The sequence below is a fragment of the Chelmon rostratus genome, chromosome 4 (assembly GCF_017976325.1).
Source record: "Chelmon rostratus isolate fCheRos1 chromosome 4, fCheRos1.pri, whole genome shotgun sequence".
Taxonomy (NCBI): domain Eukaryota; kingdom Metazoa; phylum Chordata; class Actinopteri; order Chaetodontiformes; family Chaetodontidae; genus Chelmon; species Chelmon rostratus.
This window is the reverse complement of record NC_055661.1, coordinates 23,318,495-23,340,654: the sequence shown is the minus strand read 5'-3', so window position 1 is coordinate 23,340,654 and position 22,160 is coordinate 23,318,495. Positions and strand designations below refer to the sequence as shown.

Sequence of the window (22,160 nt, the reverse complement as noted above, 5' to 3'; positions counted from 1 at the left end):
TGTCTGTTCAGCTTGGGTCTGCATGTAATGAATGATACTGAGATGTATTTTCTGCTTCATATAAATGAATGATAATAAAAATGCTTAACTACTTTAAAAAATACATGCAAAGAAATTGTGTTTTCTCCTCAATTTCTTCTTGTCAGTCGTATTTTAAAAATTTCTTTCAGCAGAATGTGTTCAAATGCAGGCTCTGTACCCAGTAAACAGGCCGTCATGTATTAAGCCTGCTCACAGCCAGCAGCCACAATGTCAAACTGCCAAAAAAGAGTGTTTAAAACTCCATAAAATAGTGCCTATCACAGGTATGTTCTCACTTCCTGTCAACTACACTGAGGAAAACCTTTTCCACTTCCTGTTCAAGGTGGATGAAACGGTAGAACACACAGCCTCCCATTTTTTTTTTGATATCTTAAACAAACAATTTTGATATCGTTGTCACAGTGTCCTCAGTCTCTTACCTGCTGCCATTCCATTAATTTGTTCAGCTGCCCACCCAGTACTTTTCCAGTTTCACTCCATTTGCCAGCCATGCCCACCTGTCCACTCTGATCCTTATTCCCAATCCCCCCAGTATTTCAGCTGCTCCCCCACACTCATTCAGTGCTATACTGTTCTTTGTGTCTATGCAAGACTCTCCAGCTTTTACCATTGGACTCCTCTCTCGTTACTGAACCTGCCTGGTCTTCTGTTCCCTGGTAAACACACACATCGGTCTTCTGTCTCTGACACGTTCTGCACTTCCTGTTTCTTTGTTTTGAGACTTTGCAAAGCATCCAATGAGGAGACAAATATAACTCAGTTCAGTTCTTTTAGGTGGCTTCAAAGTCTGAGCAGCATCTCCATGTCCTAAGGTTACTGCATCTGTGTCCTAAACCATCCTGTTCCAATCACTGCAATCATAACTTTTACACATTCACAAGGTCTCTACATTACTATAATTGGAGTTAATAATTGTCAAAATTTTACAGTTTACAGTGTGTAAAGGTTGGTCTAGCAATAACAAACAACAGTAAGACAAAGCGGCTGCGCTGTACAATACATGGTTTAGATGCAAACATATTTCATTTTGTCAACTCTATCAGATGGTCTGACTGGGATGACAGGTGATCCCAAAAGCTCTTTCAATAATAATATCTAACCTTATTTTGAATGTGGTAGACGATTCAAATTCAATTTCATTGGCTCTATTTACATATGCATTTACATATATGGAAAAATTTACAAACCCCTGCATACATAACACTGAGCTCAACTAACTGATGAGATTATAACACTATGCTTTACTTTTCACATATGTATATATGAGTGTGTGTGTATGCATATATATACACACAAATGTATATGCTTTACTATTCCAGTAAAAATTAGGCTAAAACACCTCTCCAAGGCATACTGAAGGTAACTTGAAAGCTGGTCTTGAACTATTTGGAGTGCATGCATGCTTTTGCGCTCTCTTCTATTCCCAGCAGTCAGAATCAATAACTGCTTCTGGCACTGAGAAATTTTCCTTTTTTTTTTGCAAACAGATGCTTGAAACTGACTCTCGCACTCATTAGCTGGAAAACACAATGGGACCACAACATGGAGCCTTACCCCAAGTTTCATAAAAAGTGGTAACAATTCCCCAGAAACTGAATATTTTCAAGTTCTTACATGGTATATCCAGGTAATCCTCCAAAAAAGGCAAAGTATAATGTTTATCTAAATAAATATCTGCATTTATAGTCATGACATCTAAAGTTTGTCCATCTTTATTCATATTAAACATGTCTCTACCTATATCTTGGCTTATTCTAATTAAATTGAGGCCATTTGATATATTTATCACTTCAAACTGTTTTATTTGACGTGATTGGATCTGTAATAAAGTTTCCTTTATTGTATTTCCTTTATTACATTAATTTCTTGGAGACTTACCATAATAATTACCTAAACCTGATAATTTATATTATTAGGACTTGCGTTGTGTCCTCTTAAGGAGGGTGAGTCCCCACAGTGTCTGTGTGACAAGACATATGTCCCCATAATGTATGTAATACATATATACATACACACACAGGGTTCCTCTCGTGCATTTAGTGCTTTTATTTTGAAGGTCACACACACCAACTGACTGATCAGGGAATATCTACTAAACAGACTGGCATCTGTTTCATCCTGATAACGCAGCTAACCCTGAAATAGACAGTCGAGCACAAAATAAGCTGACAAATGGAGACATTAAACAATGCACTTGGCTTGGAGTGGATGGACGGCAAGAGTATTTTGATATTTCTCTTTCTTTTTCTGTTGTTGACTGATTTTTGGAAGTACAGGGTGCCGACAAACTTTCCTCCTGGACCCTGGTCTTTTCCTTTGATTGGTGACCTTCCTCGCATCAACCCCACCAAAATCCACCTGCAGTTCAAGAAGGTATGTCCAGAGGCTGTAAATACATGATCAGACCGTTCAGTAACAACAAACCACCCAGAGGACTGCTTCTGAAGTCAGCGATTTATCATCACACTATTCTAAATTCTTATTACTTTTCCTTAATAGAAGATTTATAGGCTATAACAGTTTCTGCATTTTGAAATAAATAAATGACTCTATTCATAGAAGAATTGTTCAGACAGAGAAGGCGACATTTCAGAGCTGTTATGTAACAGTTCAGACACTTAGTAAATCTAGTAAATCATTCACTCAAATGCAGAATGATAAGAGAAATGGACATTGATAACAAGCAATAAGCAAATTCAGCTGCACTGTTTGGCCTATGCAGTATATAAATATCCTTTTTTGATAATGAAAATATCATTAGTTGCAGCCCTAACTGTTTGTATTAGACGTTACGTAAGTCCACTGAAAGCTTGAGTGATCGGACAGCGATTATTTCAGCTTGGGTCTTATGTTGCAAATACTTTTACATCTTAAAATATTTAGGTAACGTCCTGAAGATATGGGTGAAATGTTGTCTGATGCTTTGACATTTTCTAAAATTGCCGTACGACTATAAAATGTAACAGTAAAGTCTGTGAATGAGGCAGCAAACTTCATGACACGTTACCAATTTCAAAACCCCTGTCGCCACTTGATATAATATATATCAATATTGAAAATGTCAAGTTACCCTAACCTGGTTGCTCATGGTAGGAATGTAAATAACAATTTATATTTATTAGCCAGGCATCAAACCCCCCCAGCCCCCCATTGTCAGCGCACCATCGCTGCACCCTGGGTTTAGTGGCACCCAAGACGACTGTGATTGGTTTAAAGAAATACAAACAAGCCAGAATGTTTTTCCCCCATACCAGAATGATACTGGGTGTGGCCAGACTTTTGTCCAGGCTGACACAGCGCTGTGGAAATAGGTTCTGGCAATGCAGGTCGTCAGTATGTCAAAGGAAGCAGTCAAATCTAGAGATTACACATGAAACCTTGACCCACTTCAACCAGATGCATATTTGTGCAATAAGTCTGCCAACTCAGTATTGAACCAAAACGCCTGTCTGCTGTCTGTGTTCAGCTTGCAGAGAAATATGGAAACATTTTCAGCCTTCGTCTCTTTGGTGCAAGGATTGTGATCATTAATGGATACAAGTTTGTGAGAGAGGCCTTGGTCCAAAAAGGAGAGAACTTCGTAGATCGCCCTGTCATACCAATTATTGCTGAAATATTTGGGAATAAAGGTAGTGTGTGTTTCATTTTGTTTAAGAAAGTTTCTAATGAGTATTAAGTTAAGTCTTCAGCTGATAACTACAGTAAGTGATCCCTTGATGTTGATTGGTTGGCCTAGTGTGCCTTCCCTTGGCTGGAACGAAAACTTGCCGCCACACGGCCCTTTATGTTAATAGTTTGGACATGCCTGAGTTAGAAAGGCTGACACCGTATTAAGCATATTAGCATTTAGCCAGTTGTCAGTTATACCCATTTCCCAGTTACTTCCAGTATAATGCTGTTCTGTGTTTCCAAAAAGGTCTGGTGTTATCCAATGGCAATTCATGGAAGCAGCAGAGGAGATTTGCTCTTCACACACTCAGAAACTTTGGTATTGGCAAGAAGAGCCTGGAGCCATTTATCCAGCAGGAGTGCCAATATCTCACTGAGGCTTTCTCCCTTCACGAAGGTACAGAACAAATATTAATTTCACAAATTCACTAATCCTGCTTAACAAGTTACAGGCCAATATGCTTTTCTACTATAAGAGTGTAGTGAGCAACAGTTAGCAATTACTCTGGGAAATGCTTTGGAATGGCCTTCGACAGGTAGCCAACTCTTACATATTGCATAGTTTTTAAAGGAAAGTTTCTGAATACAGGCTGTGTGCATTTCTAAGTGGATTGAGTGCTCCCATACTTTGACAGTTTTTACATAGCACCTAGATCCATTTTACAATCCAAAAAAAATGTCGAAATTTCACTTTTAACGATTTGTGACCTTTAAAGGAAGCGACATTGTAGACACTATCACTGACTATTCATGTTTCCAATTTGGCCACAATGTAGCACATTGGTCATACCCTGTCCAACCATCTACAAAGGTTTAGCCTAGTCTTTTATGTTAATTACATGAACATGTGATTTCAGCTTCAACTTTAACACAGATGCATTCACCAACATCATAGAGCATTGGACCATGCACTATCTGTTATCTGTTATATCAACCTGTTAATCATCCATTATCCAAATTATACCTAATCAAAATGTCAAAGTACTTTTCTTCTGCCTGTGGCTCATCACACATTTTATGTTTTGACTTTGTGTTCTTTATTTATGTGTTTTTACAGAGTTTCTTTGTGTCTTATCTATATTTTCTCTTTATTTTTAGGCAAACCTTTCCAAACCCAGTCCCTAATAAACAGTGCTGTGTCAAATGTCATCTGCTGCCTGGTCTTTGGGGAACGCTTTGAGTACACTGACAAGACGTTCCAAAATATTCTTCAAACCTTCAATGAGCTTGTGGTCTTGCAGGGAAGTTTGTCAGTACAGGTGAGCCTCCTTTGTAAACAAGATGCAGCAGGAATCTTTTTTAAAATCAGGATTTATTCAGCCAGACCCCATAAGTAAATAGTCAATTTTAATAACTATTTTGTAAAAGGGCTCTTGAGTAACATAATCAACTTGACATTGAATGAAATCAACAAACAAAAAGGCATTAAATGGGATAAAAATGTGTAACCAGTGGTCGAAGAAATGCTTTTGATTATTTACTACCTGCATCAGTCCTGTGTTGTTGTTGTTTTACATTGCACAAGTAAAAGTCCTACATTTAAACTCCTACTTTGGTTATGTACAAATGTATTGTGAGCAAAATGTACTTACAGGATCAAAAGTAAAAACTTGAATAAATGCAGTCAAATATCCTGATGCATATTTATAATGTTAAATTATTATACTGGGGCTGCATAAATGTGTAAGCCAAAGGGTCACCAGATAATTCTGAGGGGTCAACAGGCGATTAATGGGAGAGGAAAGAACAGTCTAATATGTGAAATATTGAATAGTTTTGTGTCTTTACAATTGTTTTGGGATTATTGTATTTTGACATTTTTATGTTTAAATTAAGTCATCTAATATGTTTATAGTGGAAATCTGTCTTTACTAGCACTGAAACTCATTGGAAAGCGCCAACAAGACACAGCCTTTTGTCACAAGCCAGGGTTGTACTCAATACATGCTTTATTTAGTGCGACCTTGATTCAAAGAAACAGTTTGGACGTTGTCTAAAATGTAAAAAGCAGAATGCAACCATTTGCAAATGAACTGTATTTACGACCATGGTTTTACAAAGTGTTCCTGAGTATTAATGTATTAATCTCCTTTATCCAATCGTGTTCACAAAGTTCTGAATCTTGCTCCATCCTTGCTTGTGAGCGACTGAGTCTTTCCAGGATGCTCCTTTCATACCAGTTCATGATCACCTGTTACCAATCAACCAGTTTACTGTTTACATTCCACAGCTTTCCCAGTCTCTTGTTGCTCCTGTCCCAACTTGTTTGAAACGTGTTGCTGCATCAAATTCAGAATAAGCAGATGTTTACAAAAATCAATGATGATGAGGCAAAACATTAAATATATTGTCTTTGTTCTGTTTTCAATTGAGTATGTGTAAAAAAAAAGATGAGCAAATTATCACATGTGAGCCAGAAGGCACAATACAAAGACCCTGAAACTGAAGCAGCTAAATGAGATTCAGCCATCATTAATTTTATTGTTTACACCTACTGTGGCATGTTCTGTGTCCAGGATTGGACAATATGGATAAACATGTAATTTTATAAAACAATGTAATTGATTGGAATTTTGTAAAATTTTACAGAAAAACCAAAAAGAGATGGTTTAATTTATGAGTCCAGCAAGAACAAATCAGGTTTTGCTGCATTTGCCACAACCTCCACCTGTGTCTGTATTCAGGTTGTGAGCTACTTCCTGATTCTCAGGTCATCTTGTTCTTGTCTTCATGCTCTGTAGCTTTATAACACATTCCCCTGGCTGGTAAAGTGGCTGCCTGGACCTCACCAAGGGATATTCCCTCTGACACAAAAGGTGATCGACTTCATAGAAATCAAGATGAAGGAACACAGAGAAAGCCTTGACCCCTCCTCACCAAGAGACTACATCGACTGCTTCCTCACAGAGATGGAAGAGGTGGGTATTTTTTCTAGGTCTGCATTGTATTGGTCTCCTTTCATTTTCTAATTAACTCTGTCAACTGATACCAAAAACTGTCTTTTGTGTTACTGATAGGAGGAGAACAAAGAGTCTGGCTTTGATATTGAGAATTTGTCTTTTTGCACTATGGACCTGTTTGGTGCTGGAACTGAAACTACAACCACAACTTTACACTGGGGGCTGTCATACATGATCTACTATCCCGACATACAAGGTGTGTTTGTGTGCACGAGTAATATCTGTCCCACTACATGCCGACGTGTTTTGCAACCTTTCAGTTTTAGTTGAGTAAAAGTCTGGGCATTTTAGTTTTTATTGTAGTCAAAGAAACCATATATTGTAGTCTAGTTTTAGTTAAACTGTTGACATTTTAGGGTTTTTTTAGGAATCAAATCATATTGAACATTTCAGTCAATCTCGTCTCGTCATGTAAGATGCCAGCCTCTCTAACATCTAGCTTTTATTTTGTGTTTTGCATTTCTCTATTCTGTTATTTTCCCACTGCTCTTGCCTGCTGCATGTAACACCCGAATTTCCGGCTGGGGATTAATTAAGTCTTATCTTATCTCATTATCAGAAGTTGGCGGTATAAGCGGGACACATGGCTATAATAAACAGGGAGGAACAGATGTGTTAAGGACCCAAATGCAGTAACCCCAGTAATGGAGGGCTGACAGGAGCGGAGCTGGGAACTGGGCAGGAGTGGAGCAGGGAGCCTCAGGCAGGCAGCCTGGGGGCTGGACAATGGCGGAGTGGGAAACCTCCGTCAAGCAGCCTGGTGACAGGATGGGGACAGCGTAGGGTGGATAGCATGGGGGCTGGACAGAGGAGTCAAACAGCCAAGGGGGTCTTGTAAGCCAACAGTGAAGATGGAATGGCTTGAGAGGTCTGGTGGGAGGCCCACGATTAAGGCGAAACCCCTCTGGAGACCGGGAGACCAGTGGTGGAGATGGAGCTCCTTTGGAGGCTGGCGTCAAAGACAAATCCCTTCTGAAGGTCGGTCTGGAGTCTGGTGGCGAAGGCTAGATCCTTTGGGATGTCAGGCTGGAGGCCAATGGCGTAGGGGGGTCTCCTCTAAAAGCGAGTTAATATCACGCCAGTGGGCTTTCAGGATGGTGGACTCAAATGCAAGAACTCAAACGCCAAGAAAGATTACCAGCTCTCAGGGTTTATTTATTACAAAAATCTCTGGATCAAGAACAAGGCAAAACAAAACACCTGATATTCAAAGTTGCAAACAAAAAGTGCAAGGATATCCAAAGCTAACAAACAAAAGGCGCAAGGTTATCAAAAAGGGTAACAACAAAAGGTTCTAGGTAATCAAAAGGTTTGAACTAGGGAACGAGGTGTATAGCAAGGCCAGAGTTGGCAACAATGCAATACAGGTACACAAGACAATCTGGCACAGGACAAAGGGAGACAGGCAAGCGGCCTGGTGACAGGATGGGGACAGCATAGGGTGGATAGCTTGGGGGCTGGACAGAGGAGTCAAACAGCCAAGGGGGTCTTGCAAGCCAACAGGGAAGACGGAATGGCTTGAAAGGTCTGGTGGGAGGCCCACGATGAGACAAGCTTGCCTGAGGTTTCCCACTCATTGTCCAGCCCCTTGGCTGCTCGGCCAAGGTCACCCGCTCCGTCCCTGTCCAGCCCCCAAGCTGCTGCTCCCTGTTTATTATAGATCGATAGATAGATAGATAGATAGATAGATAGATAGATAGATAGATAGATAGATAGATAGATAGATAGATAGATAGATAGATACTTTATTTATCTCCAAGGAGAAATTTGCAGTAAACATGCAGTAGACATGTGTACCACTTACACCGCCAACTTCTGATAATGAGACAAGACTTTATTAATCCCCAGCCAGGGAAATTCAGGTGTTACAGGCAACAAGCAATAGCAGTAGTGAACAGTAGTGAATGTATGTGAACATATTTTGTCATCGTTTTTGTTAAGGAAATTAACATATCAGGGCCTCTCACAGGTTGGGCCTGTATTGGGAGAGCAAGTGTGTGAGTTGTGTTGCACATCGTCACCTCAGTTGTCTGTGCAGTATGAACTCACATCATTTCATGTTTTCACTGTGTGCAGAGAGAGTCCAGGCTGAGATAGATGCTGTCATTGGTTCGTCCAGGCAGCCCTCTCTGGCTGACAGAGAAAACATGCCCTATTGTAATGCTGTCATCCATGAAATCCAGAGAATGGGCAACATTGTTCCTCTTAATGTGGCCCGCATGGCAATCAAGGACACCGTGATCAACAACTTCACAATCCCAAAGGTACATGATGCTCATGTAAGAAAGAATTTCTTTGTGAGCATTTTCTTTTCTTTTACTCCTTTCATTAACCGAATTTCCCCAGGGCACCATGATCATACCCACACTGGACTCGGTTCTTCATGATGAGTCGATGTGGGAAACTCCACACTCCTTCAACCCTCATCATTTTCTGGACCAGAACGGGAAATTTAGGAAAAGAGAGGCCTTCATTCCTTTTTCAGCAGGTTAGTCAGTAGCTACAACCCTCTAAAGCCCAGTTATACAGTACTGTAAAAAGTATTTCTCCCTTCCTGATTTTGTCTATTTTTGAATATTTGTCACACTCAGTCAACAATATTTGTCATCACTTAGTTAGTTCAGATCTTCAGCTAAAAAAGTTACCCAACACCAATTGACCCTGTGTGAAAAAGCCCAGACAAACACCAAAGGAACTGCAGGCCTTGCTTGTCTCAGTTACTTCACCATGATAAAAAGACTGGGCAGAAATGGTGCAAACCCATAAGAACATCAAGGACCATCTTGTATTTTCCAAATGGCCTGAAAGCTTTTTGGGGTAATGTTCTGTGGACTGATGGGTGAAAAGTGGAACATCTGGGTCCCGTTACATCTGCCATAAAACTAACAAAGCATTCCACAATACGAACATCAACCGTCACATATGATGGTGTAGGAATGCTTTGCTGCTTCAGGACCTGAGGGCCGTTATTGATGGAATCGTGAATTCTGCTCTCTACCAGAAAATTCTGAGGGATCATGTTCGACCTTGATCTGAAGCTCAAGCGCACTGGAGTTATGGCCCAATCAGAGGGCAGTCTTTGCAGTGACAGGCATCTTTTGCTACTTGTTTTCTATAGACAGTAAGCCTTTTGTGTGATGCATGACCCGGGCCAATGGCGTTTTAGATGCCTGGAGCACCTTGCGTTTTTGCAGAAGCGCTCAAATTGAAAAATCATGAACTCAGAGGAGAGGATTATGGCCAAGGCAAAGTCCCGAAATCATTTGGGATGCCGTGGCAGGACATGAGCTGTTCATGCCCACAAACCTTCGAATGTGGCTGAATTAAAGAAGAGTGGGCCTAAATTCCTCCACAGCGATGTGAAGGACTGACCTCCAGTTACTGCACAGCTGTAAAAACTGTATTTTGTGTTTTGTCAGGTTTTCTTAGTCTTATAGTCAATTGAGTTTGAAGAATTAAAACAATTAAGTGTTGCAAATATACAAAAGTAGGAGGAATCAGGAAGGGAGCAAATATTTTTACACAGCCCAGTATTTTGTTTAAACCACCACCAAACTGCCAGGATACAACTCATCTGTTGTATTGTGTATCCTCAGGGAAGCGTGTGTGTCTCGGCGAGCAGCTGGCCAGGATGGAGTTATTCCTCTTCTTTACCTCCCTCCTTCAGAGGTTTTCTTTCTCTGCAGCCCCTGGAGAGCAGCCCTCTCTGGAGTTTGAGTTAGGAGGCACTCGCAGGCCTAAACCTCACTGCCTCAGTGCCGTACCACGATAAAACCCATGACTGTCCTAAACCGAGCCATCTCTTCTTGACAACACAATGAATCACTGAGTTCCACTGCACTGATATTCTACTATACATTATTTGCTATATTGATCTTTTCCTATGATTTTACCATCATTTGGAAGTATGTTTCTTCATCTCAATCACAATGCCTTTTTACATTACATTAATGTAATCGACAGAATTCGTGCAATGAAATCCTTAAAACAAGGTTTTCCAGGTTTTTATGGATATCACTCTGTTACTGCTTGTAATAGACATTTTCTTCTCTTTGCTGTTGACCATGCAATCCTCTGGGTTATAAATTAAGTGAGAAAATAAATTCCAGAACCTTTGTATCTCGGGATGATTCCTATGCTGTGAAATAAATTGCCTGCCTGCATTGAATTTGACACAGATATCCGGAATATTCTATAACGAATGATACTGAGATGTAAATAAAGAATAATAAAAATGTTCAAGCACTTTGTGTGAATTTTGAGGAATTGTGTATACTGGCAGAATGTGCTAAAATGCAGGCTCTGCACCCAGAAAACAGGCCAACATGTATTAATCTTGTCAACTCAAAAAAATCCTGAATAAATAAGGAAATGTTGTGGCCAGCTGCAGTATTACGCTAAGGAAACCTCTTCCACATCCTGTTCATGGAGGATGTTAACATTGTTGATATCGTTGCACATCCACAAAGTCTACATTGTGATTTTTTTTTTTTTTTTTTTTTTTTTGATAATTGTGGGTTAATAATTGTCAAATAAAATTGGCCTAGCTATAACAAATGATAGCAAGACAAAATGGCTCCAGTGTACAATACATGGTTTAGATGAAAACATTACATTTTGTAAACTCCATCAGATGGTCTGACTGGGATGACAGGTGATCCCAAAAGCTCTTTCAAAAGTAATATATAACCTTATTTTGAATATGGTAGAATATTCAAAATCAATTTCATTGGCTCTATTTACATATGCATTTACATATATGGAACAATTTACAAACCCCTGCATATGTAACAGGTCTGCCTGGATGTAAATCCATTACTTTAGTGTGATCTGCGTTGTGTTCTTTGATGGTGTTGACTGAAGGAAGGACCCAGACCACAACAGCTACTGGTTGCTCTTTTAATGAACATAGCATAATGGTGGCATCTGTACAAATCAATAAAAGGACTGAAATGCTCTGTAACATGCAGTCTCTTCCTCACACACAGGCCATCACTCCCCTGTTTTCAGATGAAAACACAGGGACATCCTGTAGCTCTTGGAAGGATATGTCTACAATAAAACTGTGCATTTACAAAGCTTATACTCAAATGACACAGCTGCTGCATGTTGACAGTCTTAAGACTAACAATGATAACTGTAAACTACTACGTTTTTATGAACTACAGAACAAAATATACGTTCAATCATAACCAGGAAAATAATACATAACTCCTCTCAGTGAGTAGGGACTGAGAGTGGCGCTGCATTGAGGTCAAAGAAGTTCGACTTCTTAAAGTGACAGTACGGGTATTAACGCCTCAATATGAACAGGTTACAAAATGGACCATAAATGTGCTCAAAACAAAGATTATTCAATATTTATCAGGACTTGGTGAACTTAATTACTAATTAATTGAGGCCATTTGATATATTTATCACTTCAAACTGTGTTTAATAGCCCTATTTGGATTGAATTCCTTGATTTGAGGTGACTCGAGCAGTAAATGATCCACTGAAGTGGAAGTGCACTGAAGGCATATCAGTGTGTTTAGACCAGGGGTCGGCAACCCGCGGCTCCCGAGCCGCATGTGGCTCTTTCATCCCTCTGATGGCTCCTGACAATAATTAATGAGCATTTAATTAAAATGTATTTTATTTTAGTTTGTTCGTTTTGAAACAAACATCGCACACGCTCAGATGACAGCTTGATCCTGCGTAAAGATGCAGATGACGGCGCACAGCGCTGATGTGCAGACGCTGTGCGCTGAGGTTCAGGAGCAGAAATCACATTAACCACGTTTGATTAATAGTGAAATTGCCTATTATTAAGCATATATTAATATTTATCATCATTCAGTGAAATAGTCCTTTTATTATTCAGGTTGACAGCTGACTGCACGCGCCAGTAAAAGACTGAGGGCACGCAGAGAGTGGACGATTTTTTTACCTTGCCGCCGGTGGAGAATTTAAGTTTGGTGTTTTTTTCATAAATGCAAGAAGCACTCCAATAGACATTGAGAATTTTACTTGAAAGTACCTTCAACCCAACGTCTTTTTGTTTGACTTTAAAATGTTGTTGCACCCTGAAATGTCATTTTGTTTTCTCTGCAGTCGTTCAGTTATTTCAGAAATGCAGCACATTATCGTTTGTTTGTACATAGTATAAAGGCAAAAAACATTATATGCAGCGTTATTTTATTTGACATGTCCAAAGGGTTTTGTGGCTCCCAGTGTTTTCTGTACTGTGGGAAACGGGTCCAAATGGCCCTTTGAGTGGTAAAGGTTGCCGACCCCTGGTTTAGACTTTAACTGGCTACTTGAAGCGTTAGTCATCTTCAAATTGGTTGCAATTGGCGCAGTCTTCACACGGCTATTGAGTTTCTGGACCCTGGACCCTGTCACCTGTTAACTGCCTGCCTGCCTGCCTGCCCCAACTTTCTGCCTGAACCTTGGACTTATTTTTATGTGATAACTGTAGCTGTTCACCTCACACACACATGCACACAAGTTTCCATCCCTTTGGGGACATGCATTAGACTTTCATTAATTTCTTGGAGACTTACCATAATCATAACCTAAACCTGATCATTTATATTATGAGGACTTGAGTTTTGTTTCGTTTTGTCTCACACACACATTGTTCTTCCTGTGCATTTTGTGCTTTTATTTTGAAGGTTACACACACCAACCGGAAGTCTCTTTTTGATATCAGCCAGAGACTCAAGTCATGGGAATATCTACTTAACAGACTGGCATCTGTTCCATTGTGATAACGCAGCTAACCCTGAAATAGACCGGCAAGCACAAAATAAGCTGACAAATGGAGACATTAAACAATGCACTTGGCTTGGAGTGGATGGACGGCAAGAGTATTTTGATATTTCTCTTTCTTTTTCTGTTGTTGACTGATTTTTGGAAGCACAAGGTGCCGACAAACTTTCCTCCTGGACCCTGGTCTTTTCCTTTGATTGGTGACTTTCCTCGCATCAACCCCACCAAAATCCACCTGCAGTTCAAGAAGGTATGTCCAGAGGCTGTAAATACATGATCAGACCGTTCCAAACACTTATTACTTTTCCTTAATAGAAGATTTGTGGGCTATAAAACTTTCTGCATTTAGAAATAAATAAATGACTCTAGTCATAGAAGAATTGTCCAGAGAAGGCACTTAGTAGTAAATCTAGTAAATCATTCACTCAAATGCAGAATGATAAGAGAAATGGATGTCGATAACAAGCAACAAGCAAATTCAACTGCACTGTTTGGCCTACGCAGTATATAAATATCCTTTGTGTTATTTAACCAACTTGAGTGCCTGAATTAAACAAATATCACACTGACACTTTGCCCTCATTTAGGCTTTAGCCTATAACACAAAGTGATCTTAGCTTACAATACATTTAAATTTACAACAAAATTAATAAAAATAAAGTAGGCTATAATACTTTCTGCATTTTGAAATAAATGAACAACTGGTTGTATAAAGAATCACACAAAGAGAGAAAGCGACATTTCAGAGCTGTTAAATGACAGTTGAGAAACTTGAGAAATCGATACTGTTTGGTCTAATTCAATTAATTAATATTTTATATGAATATCCTTTGTGTTTTTTAACCAATTTGAGAGCCAGAATTAAACAAATATTAATTTGTCCTCATTTAGACATGATCGGACAGCGATTATTTAAATTTCATTTTTATGCAGTGCACAAAATGACACATTAGAGAAAGGGAAGGAGGAAAATCTCTTGTCCACCACAAAGTACCCAGGTTTGTGGAGTGGCTTCTCTTCAGTTAACTAAGTTGGCAGAAAACTGGCACCATCTACTGGTGCTTTAGCATAAAATGTTTCAGAATTATATCAAACTTGTGCAAACAGCTTGATGTTTTTCCCTCAGAAATACCCTACACCTTCCTAAAGGTGCAATAAATCACAACCCCATCCATCAATCAATCCAATCCAACTTTTTTTTTTGCTATTCCTGAATTAATTCTTAAATTCCTGAATCTCATATATAATTTTATGTGGCTCTACACTGATCAACTACAACAACCTCAAAGGGTCAACACTCAACAGGTTTTAAAAAACAGCTGCCACTGGGTGAGGGTTGCACGTCGAATAGCATGAAGGGCAGGAGCCAAGAAAGGGCAACCCATATTTATGTGCAGGAACAGCTAAATGCAGCACTTTACATAATTTCCAATCTTTATCTGTCCCAGGTCCTTACGCTATCTGCGTGTAACCATTTTCAAAATCCCCATCAACACTTGATTTTACAGGAATTTAGCAATTTATACATATACAAATATTCCACCAAAACAGACACTGCTTTGTCAGCAAACCATTGCTGCATCCTGGGCTTAGCGGCACCCAAGATGACTGTGATTGATTTAAAGAAATAGAAACCAGAATGTTTTTTTCCCCATACCAGAATGATACTGGTTGTAGCCAGACTTTTGTCCAGGCTGACACAGCGCTGTGGAAATAGGTCTGGCAATGCAGGTCGTCAGTATGTCAAAGGAAGCAGTCAAATCTAGAGATTACACATGAAACCTTGACCCACTTCAACCAGATGCATATTTGTGCAATAAGTCTACCAACTCAGTATTGAACCAAAACACCTGTCTGCTGTCTGTGTTCAGCTTGCAGAGAAATATGGAAACATTTTCAGCCTTCGTCTCTTTGGTGGAAGGATTGTGATCATTAATGGATACGAGTTTGTGAGAGAGGCCTTGGTCCAAAAAGGAGAGGTCTTCGTAGATCGCCCTGTCATACCAATTTTTAATGATTTAACTGGGGATAAAGGTAGTGTGTGTCTTTCATTTTGTTCAAAAAATTTGATAATGTATTCGGTTGTAGCATCAGCCTGACTCTATATTTGGCATATTAGTATTTAGCCAGTTGTCAGTTATACCCATTTCCCTGTTACTTCCAGTATAATGCTGTTCTGTGTTTCCAAAAAGGTCTGGTGTTATCCAATGGCAATTCATGGAAGCAGCAGAGGAGATTTGCTCTTCACACACTCAGAAACTTTGGTATTGGCAAGAAGAGCCTGGAGCCATTCATCCAGCAGGAGTGCCAATATCTCACTGAGGCTTTTGCCCTTCACCAAGGTACAGAACAATTCTTATTTTTCACAACAACAAATCAGCTTATCCTGCTTAACAAGTTACAGGCCAGTATGCTTTTCTACTATGACAAATTATTTTTGGCTGGTCTACAGCTAGCCTATGACGCTATTGCTAGTAAGTTCATCCGTCGCTCACGCAGCACTGAGGATTTTTAGTCTACTACCATTACTTCTTGGGCCCCACGTCAGTCGCCTATTTATAAGTTGAACAGACCAGACAATCGGCTCCTAAAAACAGCTTTTTCTACAGCAGATTAAAGGAACTCACAGCTTAGAGGGTTATGCTTATACTCATAGAATCTGGAGATACATTATGTAACTAACATTTTGTTTTGTATACAATATAGTACCTGATATTCACTGTGAGGTAATGAAGCATGGCAGTGACCAACATTCTGCATATCTGTTATATCAACCTGGTTATCATCTGTAATCCAAATTATACATAATCAAGAAGTACTTTTCTTCTGCCTGTGGCTCATCATACATTTTGTGTTTTGACTTTGTTTCTTTTTGTCTTATCTACATTTCCTCTTTTTTTAGGCAAACCTTTTCAAACCCTGTCTCTGATAAACAATGCTGTGTCCAATGTCATCTGCTGCCTGGTCTTTGGGGAACGTTTTGAGTACACTGACAAGACGTTCCAAAATATTCTTCAAACCTTCAATGAGTTGGTGGCCTTGCAGGGAAGTTTGTGGGTGCAGGTGAGCCTCATTTGTAAAGGAGATGCAGCAGGAATCTTTTTAAAATCAAGATTTATTCAGCCAGACCCCATAAGTCAATAGTCAATTTTAATAACCATTTTGTAAAAGGGCCCCTGAACAACATAATCAACATGGCACTGAAAGAAATAAAACAAAACAGGCATTAAATGGGATAAAAATGTGTAACCAGCAGTTAAAGAAATACTCAATCAATACAATACAGCAATGTAAAAATACTCAATTATAAGTAAAAGTCCTGCATTTAAACTCCTATTTTGGTTAAGTACAAAAGTATTGTGAGCCATATGTTCTTACAGTATCAGAAGTAAAAACTTGAATAAGTGCCGTAAAATATCCTGATATGTTATTACATGTTACATACTGGGACTGCATTATACGTACATATATATAGTCAATAGTAGTAGTCAATTGTTTTGTTTTGTTTTTTATTTTACTATCTCTGTTGCTATTTTTCTTTCCAACTGCTATTACATGCTGCTGTAATATCCAAATTTTCCTGGCTGGGGATTAATAAAGTTTTCTTAAGACGGAATTAAAACAGAATGCAACCATTTGTAAATTAACTGTACTTACGACCATGGTTTTACAAAGTGTTCCTGATTCTCTAGTAATCTCCTGAAAACAACTTTCCCAGTCTTTTGTTGCTCCTGTCTCAATGTGTTTGAAACATGCTTTGCTCTGTTTAACTGGCCCAAGACAGTGTGACAGTGAGCCAGCGGGCAAAATACAAGGACCCTGAAACTGAAGCAGCTAAATAGAATTCAGCCATTGATTGGAATTTTGAAAATTTTATAGAAAAAAAGAGAGATGGTTTAACAGATGAGAAGTGCCAAAATCAGGTTTTGCTGCATTTGCCACGACCTCTACCAGTGTCTGTATTCAAGTTGTGACCTATTTCCTGATTCTCAGGTGATCTTGTTCTTGTCATCATGCTCTGTAGCTTTACAACACATTCCCCTGGCTGGTAAAGTGGCTGCCTGGACCTCACCAAAGGGTATTCACTCTGGCACAAGAGGTGGTCAACTTCATAGAAATCAAGATGAAGGAACACAGAGAAAGCCTTGACCCCTCCTCACCCAGAGACTACATTGACTGCTTTCTCACAGAGATGAAAGAGGTGGGTGTTTTTTCTAGGTCTGCATTGTATTGGTCTCCTTTCATTTTCTAATGAACTCTGTCAACTGATACCAAAAACCGTCTTTTGTGTTACTGATAGGAGGAGAACAAAGAGTCTGGCTTTGACATCAAGAATTTGTCTTTTTGCACTATGGACCTGTTTGGTGCTGGAACTGAAACTACAACCACAACTTTACGATGGGGGCTTACATACATGATCTACTATCCTGACATACAAGGTGTGTTTGTGTGCATGAGTAATATCAGTCCCATCACATGACGGTTTATTTTGCAACCTTCCAATTTTAGTTAGCTAAAAGTCTGGGCATTTTAGTTTTTATTGTAGTCAAAGAAACCATATATTGTAGTCTAGTTTTAGTTAAACTGTTGACTTTTTTTTTTTTTTTTTAGGCATCAAATCATATTGAACATTTCAGTCAATCTCATCTCGTCATGTCAGACGTCAGCCTCTCATTATCAGAAGTTGGCTACGGTCCCCATGCCTGTAATAAACAGAATGTATCGGGTGTTTTTAGGACCCAAATGCAGTAACCCCACCTCAAGCGAGTGTAAAAACGTTTTGGCAAAATTGAGGAAGTTTTTCCAAAATAAAATACAGTCTATAATATTTTGTCCCCTCTTTTTTGTCATTGAAAATAAAGAGAGAGTTTGGTAAAGTTTTTTTTTTTATTGCTACATCTTATTTTTGTATTTTTTCATCAACAATATTGCATGTTGATGTAGTCACAGTATGTGTTTAATGACGTCGGTGCCATCTTAGTTGTGAACAAAAGGTCATAGGTGAATATATTTTGTCATAGGTTTCATGAAGGAAATTAACGCTATATCAGGGCCTCTTATAGCTCGGGCTTTTATTGGAGAGCAAGTGTGTGAGTTGTGTTGCACATCATTGTCACCTCAGTCGTCTGTGCAGCATATGGACTCACATCATTTCATGTTTTCACTGTGTGCAGAGAGAGTCCAGGCTGAGATAGATGCTGTCATTGGTTCGTCCAGGCAGCCCTCTCTGGCTGACAGAGAAAACATGCCCTATTGTAATGCTGTCATCCATGAAATCCAGAGAATGGGCAACATTGTTCCTCTTAATGTGGCCCGCATGGCAATCAAGGACACCATGATCAGTAACTTCACAATCCCAAAGGTACATGATGCTCATGTAAGAAAGAATTTCTTTATATGAGCATTTTCTTTTAGTTTGTTTTCTGTGTTGGATTTTCTGGCAACATAGTTTTTGAATGCAGCGCTTTTTGCTCCCATTTTTTAATTATTATGTTTATTTCCTCAGCTGCTGTTTCCAATGTTGAGAATTAACCTTGAAGTTCAACCTTGTAATTTGTTTATGTTAATTAAAACAAAGTCACTTGAAGAAATACCAAAAACTAAACAATATATCACTCTGATTTATTACTTTCATTAACCGAATTTCCCCAGGGCACCATGATCATACCCACACTGGACTCGGTTCTTCATGATGAGTCGATGTGGGAAACTCCACACTCCTTCAACCCTCATCATTTTCTGGACCAGAACGGGAAATTTAGGAAGAGAGAGGCCTTCATTCCTTTTTCAGCAGGTTAGTCAGTAGTTACAACCCTCCAAAGCCCAGTTATACAGTACTGTAAAAAGTATTTGCTCCCTTCCCGATTTCTTTTCTTTTTGCATATTTGTCACACTCAGACATAAAAATTTGTCATCACTCAGTTATGTCAGATCTTCAGCCAAAATGGAAGACAAAGACATCCTGAGTAAACACAAAATACAGCTTTTAAATGATCCTTTTCATTTATTGGAGGAAAAAGTTATCCAACACAAATTGACCCTTTGTGAAAAAGCCCAGACAAACACCTAAGGAACTGCAGGCCTTGCTCGCTTCAGTTAACATCAGTGTTCATGATTCCACCATCATGGGGGCAGAAATGGTGCAAACCAAGAAGAACATCAAGGCTTATCTTATATTTTCCAATTGGCTCAAAAGGCATGCTGCCTACATGACCCAGGCCCATGGTGTTTTAGGTGCCTGGAGCGCCTTGCAGTTGTGCAGGAGCACTCTGAACACCTTAAGTTGAAAATATATCAACACAGAGCAGAAAAGCACCCAACATCATTTGCACTTTTTCCCACTGTCCAATCAGATGACTTGAGAGAATAAAAGACGGTGGCTCGGTGGTTAGCAGCGTCGCCTCACAGCTAGAAGATCCCCGGTTCGATCCTGCCTGCCTGTGTGGAGTTTGCATGTTCTCCCTGTGCAGCGTGGGTTCTCACCGGGTTCTCCGGCTTCCTCCCACAGTCCAAAAACATGCTTAGGTTAATTGATAACTCTAAATTGTCCATAGGTGTGAATGAGTGTGTGTGTTTGTCTGTATATGTAGCCCTGTGGTAGGCTGGCGACCTGCCCAGGGTGTCCCCTGCCTTCGCCCGAGAGACGGCTGGGATAGGCTCCAGCCCCCCCCCCCCACATGCCCACAAATCCTCCAATGTGGCTGAATTAAAGAAGAGTGGGCCTAAATTCCTCCACAGTGATGTGAAGGACTGACCTCCCTTTACTGCACAGCTGTAAAAACTGTATTTTGTCTCATATTCAACTGAGTTTGAAGAGTTGAAAAAATTGAGTGTTGCAGATATACAAAGGTAGGAGAAATCAGGAAGGGGCAAATACTTTTTCACAGCCCTGTATGTTATTTAAATCAAGGGCTCTATAGAAAAAAATGCAAAAACAACACATACAGTTTCATATAGATAGTTTCATATAGATCCATGTCTTTCTTTCTTCTTCAGTTGTTTCAGACTTTGAGCTGTAGCAACATTATATGGTCAAAGTGATCTCTTCAGCAATTGCCAGAATACAACTCATCTGTTGTATTGTGTATCCTCAGGGAAGCGCGTGTGTCTCGGGGAGCAGCTGGCCAGGATGGAGTTATTCCTCTTCTTTACCTCCCTCCTTCAGAGGTTTTCTTTCTTTGCAGCCCCTGGAGAGCAGCCCACTCTGGAGTACAAGTTAGGAAACATTCGCTCGCCCAAACTTCGCAGCCTCTGTGCTGTACCACGATAAACCCCCAACTATCCCAAACCGAGCCATCTCTTCACATGAATCACCAATCATCAATGAGTTCCACTTTATTGATATTCTAATATACACTATTTGCTATATTGATCTCTTCCTATGAGTGACACATAACTGGGAAGTATGTTTCCTCTTCTCAATCAATATGCCTTTTTACATTATGAATGTAATCTTCAGAATTCAAATGTGCAATGAAATCCTAAAATAATAAAATTAATAAATTGGGCTAAAACATTACATAAAAGACATATTTGATAAGCTAAGTCTATCTGGTTCATGGGGGAAATATCACCTTTGAATTTCCAAAGCTTCCTCAAATTCACAACTCTCAATACAAAGTCTAGGGTAAGCAGGGACTGCATTTAAGGTAATTTGAGAAACACAAGTGATAAATTAAATTCCAGAACTTTTGTATCTCGGGATGATTCCTCGGCTGTGAAATAGAGCGCCTGTCTGCATTGAATTTGACACAGATATCCAGAATATTTTAAAAAGAAATCACTGGCACCTAATCTTTTCTTTTCTACTCCACATTGGATTTGTCTATTTTGTTGAAACTGCGTATAATGAATGATACTGAGATGTATTTTGTGCTTTATATAAATTGATGATAATAAAAATGCTTAACTACTTACATCCAAAGAAATTGTGTATACTTATTCTTGTCATATTTTAAAATTTTATTTCAGCAGAATGTGTTCAAATGCAGGCTCTGTACTCAGAAAACAGGCCGTCATGTATTAAGTCTGCTCACAGCCAGCAGCCACAATGTCAAACTGCCAAAAAAAGAGTGTTTAAAACTCCATAAAATAGTGGCTATCACAGGTATGTCCTCACTTCCTGTCAACTCTTTCAGATTTTAAGGAAATGTTGTACCCAGTTACAACATTTCTGCCTAGGAAACCTTTTCCACTTCCTTTGATATTTTAAACAATGTTGATATCGTTGTCACAGTGCCCTCAGTCTCTTACCTGCTGCTATTCCATTCATTTGTTCACCTGCCCAACCAGTTCTTTCTGTTTCCTTGTTTGCCTGTGATTGTTTAGTGTTTGCTTCAACAAAAATTTAAAAATACTTTGAATCCACCTCGCAGAAGTGAACTGAGTGATATTTGTCTGCTCATTGGATGCTTTGCAGAGTCTATATTTTAAGTAAACTCCCACAATACTCCAACTGAACTTTGGGGGGCTGCTATTCTGCCTCTGGCGATTCTGAGAATGAACAAGTATTGGCTTTTCCGTGTACTGCCACTGCATTTGGTTCCTCAACCAGCCTGTAACATTTCAATCTGGCCAGTCATGGACGCAGCAAGTTTCGCCTCATCACAGAGTCGATTCGAGAGGATTGCAGCATCCTCCAGCGACATGAGTCCCTGATGGCGTCAGTAGCTGCTGCAGCCAGAGTATCAGCAGTAGCTTGGGAGCTGGCTATATTAGTTGCAAAGGTCCAACAGC

The 22,160-nt window shown here is 39.5% G+C and overlaps 2 protein-coding genes across 2 annotated transcripts; both read left to right on the top strand.

The window, feature by feature from the left end:
- The first annotated feature begins 2,214 nt into the window (after nucleotides 1-2,214).
- Nucleotides 2,215-10,917, top strand: LOC121604995 (cytochrome P450 2J4). Its single transcript, XM_041934692.1, has 9 exons — nucleotides 2,215-2,415; nucleotides 3,509-3,671; nucleotides 3,959-4,108; nucleotides 4,810-4,970; nucleotides 6,453-6,629; nucleotides 6,729-6,867; nucleotides 8,748-8,935; nucleotides 9,018-9,159; nucleotides 10,268-10,917. The coding sequence occupies exons 1-9, from the start codon at nucleotides 2,215-2,217 to the stop codon at nucleotides 10,441-10,443; spliced, it is 1,497 nt and encodes a 498-aa protein (XP_041790626.1). The 3' UTR covers nucleotides 10,444-10,917.
- A 2,556-nt stretch (nucleotides 10,918-13,473) lies between these two features.
- Nucleotides 13,474-21,261, top strand: LOC121604988 (cytochrome P450 2J4-like). Its single transcript, XM_041934677.1, has 9 exons — nucleotides 13,474-13,674; nucleotides 15,296-15,458; nucleotides 15,617-15,766; nucleotides 16,327-16,487; nucleotides 17,449-17,625; nucleotides 17,725-17,863; nucleotides 18,599-18,786; nucleotides 19,077-19,218; nucleotides 20,519-21,261. The coding sequence occupies exons 1-9, from the start codon at nucleotides 13,474-13,476 to the stop codon at nucleotides 20,692-20,694; spliced, it is 1,497 nt and encodes a 498-aa protein (XP_041790611.1). The 3' UTR covers nucleotides 20,695-21,261.
- Nucleotides 21,262-22,160: the final 899 nt, after the last annotated feature.